This window comes from Antedon mediterranea, chromosome 1 (assembly GCF_964355755.1).
Source record: "Antedon mediterranea chromosome 1, ecAntMedi1.1, whole genome shotgun sequence".
In the NCBI taxonomy this organism is placed as follows: domain Eukaryota; kingdom Metazoa; phylum Echinodermata; class Crinoidea; order Comatulida; family Antedonidae; genus Antedon; species Antedon mediterranea.
In genome coordinates, this window is record NC_092670.1 from 38523374 (window position 1) to 38531733 (window position 8360).

Genomic DNA, 8360 nt, shown 5'->3' on the forward strand with positions numbered 1-8360 from the left:
AATTAAAGGTCACTTTACTTTAAGACACTTCCATTTAGCGACCGTTATATTATTTTGTATGAATAAAGACAAGAAGAATAAATACTAGTTAAGACAAAAAGAATAAATAGTTTATAATCATGTGATAAAAAACAAGTAATTGTACGGGTCCTCTTCCAATTATAGATCACTTTAGTTTAAACACTTCCAATTAGCGACCGTTATATTATTTTGTACGAGTAAAGACAAGAAGAATAAATAGTTTACTTGTTTAATCCCCAATCAATTAAAAGTTGCACCTTTTTATAATCAACACGATATAGCTGATCTCTTGAAAAAACATAATCAGTTTTACTGAAGTATTATGTTAATTGGTACATTGATCGTCACATCGAGAATATGGTAGGGGTGTCACACTATGTGCGTCTAGGGTGAATGCAAAGATAATGACATCGATATAGCGCCACATCAACACGTTTTTATGCACCTTTGGTGTAAGTATTTATTTTAGTATTTTGTCCTTAAATCAGAATTTATATTCAAAGAAAAAATGACTTGTTATGTAAAAAAACAACAATTCGGTATCTGGAATCTTAAAATTAATGTATCTATAAAAATAATTAATATGGGATAGGCCTGAGACCTCATACATTTGTTAATAGGGCTACTTTATTGAACCTTCATTTTATCGGATGTTATAAGAACGCTTGCTTCAACCGATTCTTTTTTTGAACAGCATTTTGTTTAAAGGCGATTGTGTTATTTTCAATGTTTAATAAACTTCTGGAATTTCAGAGAAACCCATTTTAATAAACAAAAGCTTCTTATAAAATGTGCTTACTGGATAATGTTTCATACATGTTTGGCTGGTTCAAATTTACTTTACTTTTGCTTTTCCGCTACTCCCCTGTTATACTATATATTTGTTGTTATGTAGAAAGATTGAAAATAAATTCATTCATTCATTCTTCTTTTATTTCGAAAAAAAAAAATTCTCCATAGTTCAGTAACAAGTGTACATTATTGTAAATATAACAAATACATATACATATATATATATATATAATATATATGTATTTGTTATATTTACAATAATGTACACTTGTTACTGTCTGTATATATATATATATATATATATATATATATATATATGTATTGTGTTCCAACCGTACCACGCCGAGAATGTTAAAGGGTCGTTATCCGGTCGAGTTAAAGAACAATACCATGAAAGCCCCAGTGGTCTAATGGTTAGGGCAACTGCATATCAAGCCGACGGTCCGAGTTCGAGCCTCGGTTGGGGCGACTTTTTCTCATTCTCTCAGATTTCCTCATCTTTATCGTTTCAAAAATTAATTAAATCATTTTCAGTGTATCACCGGGCGGTTTGGAATTTATTTCTATGCCTGTTGTGTTTACAACTGAGGACTAGTGCTGTTCCGCCGTACCACGCCGAGAATGTTAAAGAGTCGCTATCCAATCGAGTTCGAACCGTGAAAGCCCCAGTGGTCTAACGGTTAGGACATCTGCATATCAAGCAGGCGGTCCGAGTTCGAGTCTCGGTTGGGGCGACTTTAACTCATTCTCACAGATTTCCTCATCTTTATCGTTTCAAATTAATTAATTAAATTTCAGTATATTACCGGGCGGTTTAGAATTAATGTTCTATGCTACATAGTCACGTGGTTAGAACAATAGTTTCATATATCTACTATGTAGATTGGATGAAGGAAAAGCAAATTCATGAATACATTACAAATAAATGTATGAATTGTGAATTACAAAAATATTAAATGTTGTTGTCTTGTCAGAATGAGTTGTAAATATGAACGAGTTTTGTAAACATAAATTATATATCATTGATCATTACTTATATTAACAGGATAAAATAATAATAGTGTAATAATAATGAACAATAGTTACAGAAAAATATTTATTTATTTATTTATTTATTGCTATTAAAACTTGTTTCAGTAAGTGTGTTTGTATTTATTTTACTTTGTTATTGATCATCATTGGTCTGGCTACCAATACATTGGAAGCACGCAAGCCTCGCTACCACGTCAAGGTTGATGATCATAGCGAGGGTAGGTTGCACGTTTGTATGTGCCCCTTTGACCAAAGAAAACATATTATAGAAGAAAATTGCATAACATTATGAAACAGAATCATATGAGTTGTAAATATGAAAAAGTTTTTTAAACATAAAAATACAATAAAAATAAACACTAGTTACAATCTAATTCACGTACTTTTACCTTACCGGACCTTTAGTCGCGTTATTCTTTTATACAATCTGCTTTTTAATTAATTTTTTAATCCTTGTAGCGATCAAAGCAGGGCGCATGACACATCATTGCATGTTTACACTGGACACACTGTATTTGATCTGTTGTTACCTGCCATTAGACCCCTTGAGCCTTTGACGTACTTATGCTCAGATATTCGTCTTCCGTTGATTCAATGAAAGATGGTGACGCTTTAATTAGCCGCTGTGGTGAATCTATGTTCTTCTTTCTGGTCCGACAAATGCAATTGGTATTTCTTCGTCGATGAGTTTCAGACAAAGCCGACAATCTCCTCTTGACGGAAGCACCTGTAAAAAATCAAAGCATTAACGAAACTTACCTCTATAAGGTAAACAAATACCCTTTTCACCATTTAATGCTTCTGTGTATGTTGAGATTACCGGTCATAGGTAGGCCTACAGTTAAAGAGTGACGTTGTATGAATCAACATATAATTGTCCAGGTACTTCATTGTTGCTCTGATGAATCCTTTCCGGGAAATGTTCCATGTCACAAAGCAAATTGAATATATTTGGATCGATATCATCTTTTAGATGGTTGACTGCTTCAATGTCATAATGTGTGTCCGTGAATTCAGATACGTATATAACGTCCATAATGCCTTCGGAACGCATTACCGCTTCATCTTCGTAATTATCTACCAGAGCAGCATTGAGGGTCACATCGGATACAATATCCCAGTATTTCCGTGCAAGGTGGTTTTTGATTGGTGCGTATGGTGTACGAGTGTATTTTAATTCAGCGTCATAAGTTTTCTTGTCTACATCCAGGACAGGCTCAAAGTGTGCACATAAGTTTGATAGGTAGATGTTTCTTTCAGATACTAAATCACCAAACTGATTACTTATTGGTGCATATTTCAACCATTCATAATGTGGAAGCCCTTTCCTTCTTCCATATTTACTGTAAACATAAACATTCGTATTTGACATGGTCGCAAATGCCATGATTTCGATGTCCGAACCCCATGTCCCATATTCCCCCATTCTCGTGTCTTCCACGTATCGTTCAAATGATCTGGATTCAATTTTTTCAAATAGGTTTTTGTTCATGGACATATAGTTTAGTATGTAATCCCGTACAACTACATGGTAGTTCTGGACACCAAAGAGAATATAACTCAAAGCCCTAAAAAGACAGTTGCCGTCCCCTCTCATATTAACAACTTTAGTAGGCCTGGCTGCCTTGTCCATTTCACATTTTAAGTGAGTTTTGTGAAAATTTTTGACATTGATACCAAATGGTGCTGCCTTTTCAAGCTGCCAATTGGCATCGACAGGAAAGAATAACTTTCTTGAAGTTTTCGTGTTGAGGTATACCACATCACTATCAGATACAGGCCTACTGTTGTCATGGTCATCATCCGGTGTGACATTATCATTGTCTAATGTAGGTATGTTATCGTGATTATCCAGTGTGATATCATCGTTCTTGGATGTAGGTATGTTAATGTGATCATCCGGTGTGATATCATAATTCTTGGATGTAGGTCTGTTATCGTTATCATCAACATTCTTGGATGTAGGTATGTTAATAATGTGATCATCCGGTGTGATATCACCATTCTTGGATGTAGGTATGTTATCATGGTGCGTTACTTCAGGTGGGATGTCTGGCGTTCGCTTTCGTTTCTTTGGAGGGAGATGCTTATCATTGGTATTACATTTCTGTTTAGTGCTTGATGATGGACAGTTCAAAGAGGTTGTTTTATCGGACTTGTAATGTCTGATCTTGTTTCCGTTAACAATAGCCCTTCTTCCTTTTAGTCGATATGTATTGTGAGTGAGGACTTTTTCTATAATATATGGACCAGTCCATCGAGCATTAAGTTTGCCTCCCTTTCTTGACAAATTTCTGGAATTCTGCAAGAGCACTTGATCTCCTGCATAGTACGTGTTGCTTTTAACACCAGCATCATGATAATGTTTTTGCTTTTTCTGTGCTTTTTTGATATTTTCTGATGCCTTTCTCCTTGAATCTTTGAGTTTCAAAAAAGCGTCCACTCTTATTTTTAAAGGAACAGTTCCGGATATGTCATCTTTATTAGACGAAACGATGGGAATACGTAATTCTACAGGCAACACAGCCTTTCTACCGTAAACTAATGAGAATGGGTCACATTTCGTAGACTTGTGCTCGGATGTTCTGTAGGCAAACAACACGTATGGGAGTTGTATATCCCAGTCATTTTGGTCTGCGTTGGTCAACGTCATAAGCATTGTGCAAAGTGTTCTGTTAAAGCGCTCTGTTTGCCCGCCTGTTTGAGGATGGTATGGTGAGGCAACTCTGTGGTCTACCCCAATCAGCTTACAGAAGCTGTCATTCAGCTCATTACAAAACTCTCTACCCTGGTCTGTAATCAATATAGAAGGTGTTCCATGTCTGCAGACAAAATCAATAAAAGATCTCAGCACTGTTTTAGCAGATTTATCTGGAATTGCATCAGCTTCCACCCATTTGGTAAGGTACTCCGTAAATACAAGTAAGTACCGATTACCTGAAACACAGCAAATAATAATATAATAAGCCGTAATAATAGTAGTGTCAAAATGTCATGATGAGATGTACAACACCCGAACTGTACGAATGAAATAACAATAATAATAACAATATTAATATCAATAAATATAATAAGAACAAGAACAATAATAATATCGTGGATTTACATAGCGCCTAATGTTGTAAAACCTCTATGCGCTGAACAGTATTACCCCAGTCATGGTTTGGATCAAATTAAAACAGGCAGAAATAAAGATTATTACAGTATAGCCATAATCGATGTAAATCCGGTGACAATAATAAGAGCATCTGATTCTTGGTAAATCTAGTTTTTGTTGACAGTGTAAAAAAGAGAACTGTCATAATTTTAGTTTAGTTAACAATTTCAAGAAACCTCACAGAAATTGCGCTTGTGCCTTTACAATAATAAATTTAAGTTCAGCCCTATTACAATAAAGGCCGAACAGAACTAATTATTAACTGTAATTTTAGGCCCTGAAGAATGAATTACAAAGTTTTCTGAACGTATTTCATTCATGTCTTCTTGCTTTTTACTTTTACGTTTTGATTTAGCTTTTTTATCCAGTCACAGCATTTTTGTTTTTCAGTAATTTGTCATGAGATACCTTACCATTTTCTGTCTTTACCAAAGGCCCAACAATATCCATACCGATCTGTCTGAAAGCAGTATCTGTTACGGGTATAGGTTGAAGTGGCACTTTTGCTTTTTTTAAAACTTCTTTCCGTTGGCACTGATCACAGGCGGCTATAAAATTACGAACACCATCAAATGACCCCTTCCAATAATACCTTTCGCGTATCTTTTTCCAACTGTTAAAAAAAAAAAAAAATGTGTTTATTGTATTGATGATATTCAATCTCTTTGTAGGTTTACTATTGACCTTAAAACTGTATTATGGATTCTTTAAATATTTTAATTTTATTTTGTTTTTTAATATTATTTATTATTTATTACCGCAGTTCACATCACCATTCTCATCAATGCATTATAATAACATTACAGTTTGGCGTTCCATATATTTTAACTTTTCGTTTAAGGCAAGCACTGGGCACAACTGATTAATTAACTTTTAATATTTATCTATGTTTCTAGTTTTTTTATTTGACAATGATAAATGAATATTGAAAAGGGAAAAGATACCTTCTATGAAAAATGTCCATCAGTCCGTGATGATTCCGTGTCACATTGTACCAGGGAGATTTACATCTCCCTGATTGTACCGTGTTTACATTCTAAATACCCCCATATAAACTTCAAATTGAGTGCAGCCTCCCATACAAAATAACTACGCCCTCAATCTGGTAATAATTCACTCAGGCAATAAAAAACTAACTTGAAAAGTATAAATAATTAATTGTCCTACTAGAATTATTGTGTACGCTTGGTGAATGTGCGACAGAGTAGATATAAAAATCGCCACTTTTTTTTTAAAATAAACAAGGGGAAATATATACGTTTTAACACTACATACTGGTTAAATTTATTTATTTTTAAAATGTAGAGGACACCCTATTAAGGAAACCGGGTACTTTTTAGTGAGCCACAATGGTAGATTGCGAGAGGTAGTGGTCCTTTAAAATAGGTGGTCACTTACGAAAGATGTGGTCGATAAGGGAGGTGGTCGCTTACGATATGTGATCGATTATGAGAAGCGGTCTCCTAACAGAGAGGTCGTTTATTAGAAGTGGTCACTTAAGAGAGGTGATTTATACAAGAGTTGGTATATTATGAGAAGCGGTCCATTTAGAGATATGGTGGTCTTCTAAAAGAGATCATCACTTACGAGAGGCGGTCGAAAATAAAAAGCGGTCGCTTACGAGAGTTGTGGTTGTTAAGAGAGGTGGTCGCTTACTACGAGAGGTGGTCGATTATGAGAAGCGGTCCATAATGAGAGGATGTGATCACTTACAATAGTTGGTCGATTATGGGAAGCGATCCCTTAACAGAGACGATGGCCGTTTAATAGAGGTGGTCACCCAAAAAAGTTGTCGTTACGAGAGAGGAAGTCGATTATTTGAAACGGTCCCTTAAAAGAGTTGGTTGCTTACGATGTGTGGTCGTTTTAGAAAGTTGGTCGGTTACGAGACGTGGATAGATGGATAGCTAAGTAAACAGATGCATTTGCACATGATTTAGACATTTAGGTTTGTAAAATATATATTTTCTACATTAGCTGGCGATAGTCCTACATTAGCTGGGATGCAATTTTCGTTCCTACATTCGTTGTTGATCGTTCTACATGGTGTTAATTTTTTTCATTACATAAGCTGCAGGTGGTTTTACTCCATTACCGGGGGATTGGAAACTAGTTTTGTTATTGAAAATGCGTTTTTTTTAAAGAAGTATTCCCTAAAAAAAAATGTAATAATCCACTTTAAAGTTACATAATAAAAGTCTTCTTCCTTACCTTTTTTTTTGTCAAATTGTGTTTTCTTTCATAAGTATACATTTTAAACGAACGAAAGTTAATACTGATATGGCTTTTTGCATTATGAATGAGCAACTAATATTGAACATATTTATTATACCAAGACCTGAATAAGTTTTCATTCGGGAAGTATTTGTATCACTATTTAAAACTAAGATATCTCTCATGAGGGATATCTCTATATTACTTACTTACCAAGATATTTAGAATGGAAGATTCTTGTCCCATTCGGAATATCACAAGTGGATTTTTTTCTGTGTTAGTTATGCAGTGGGCACGTGTAGAGTACCGTATATGAACTGTTATAAAACTAAAACATTACTATTATAGATAGAGCTAGTTGTACTGTATTCTTCTTGGTTTTTCGAGGTGTAATAAGCCTACAAAAAAATATCTATTAACATAGATATTTCTTTTAAAAAGTAAGACATCTTAGTTTTCAATTGAAATAATCTATCTTTATTAAAAGAGATATCTTAATTTTGAACTAAAGATATATGCGTTGTGTAGCACTGTGTAAATTATATAATAATAATCTGTCAAATTATTGAAACAGTGCTCATATTCGGAACATTTTTGATTAATTATTGAATGCCAATATATGTTTTGTATTTTTTACATGTGGTATTTTATGTTCAACTTCAATATATTTATACAATTAATTGCGATAATATATTGAGTAGAAATTATTATCGACTTAACATATTTTTCATTCATGGAGGTATAAAAATATGTTTGAATCTATATATAAAATACTAACTTCATAATGTACACGGTCATTATACATTTTTCAATTGATAAGTATTAGTTATTATTCATTTAATTCATTCATTTAATCATTTGTTTCGAATTCTGTGGTCCACAGAAAGTAAAATTACGTATAAAATCATTTAAAAACAATGCTGTACTAATTACTAATACTCATCTCAGGATGGCATTCCACCTGGCCAAACATATAAACAGTTTTAAAGTCACCCAGAAACTTATCGAAGCTTAAATATTATTTAATTGACAAACTTTAAACTTACGTTTTGTTGACACCCAAGTGACCACCATGTGCCTGCTTATGGATACTGTTTAACACTTCGTTTTTTTCTTTCGGTAACAATACACGCAACAATCTACC

At 33.9% G+C, this 8360-nt stretch overlaps 1 protein-coding gene across 1 annotated transcript; it reads right to left on the reverse strand.

Annotated features, from left to right (window-relative positions):
* Window positions 1–1472: 1472 nt before the first annotated feature.
* On the reverse strand, window positions 1473–3414 carry LOC140039401 (uncharacterized). Its single transcript, XM_072085005.1, has 2 exons — window positions 2666–3414; window positions 1473–2572 (listed from the first exon to the last, which is right to left on the reverse strand). Exon 1 carries the CDS (start codon window positions 3341–3343, stop codon window positions 2687–2689), a length of 657 nt encoding a protein of 218 aa, XP_071941106.1. The 5' UTR covers window positions 3344–3414; the 3' UTR covers window positions 1473–2572; window positions 2666–2686.
* Window positions 3415–8360: the final 4946 nt, after the last annotated feature.

Coding starts and splice junctions, on each gene's coding strand:
- LOC140039401 (XM_072085005.1), bottom strand. CDS start 3,343: ATGTCCATGAACAAAAACCTATTTGAAAAAATTGAATCCAGATCATTT.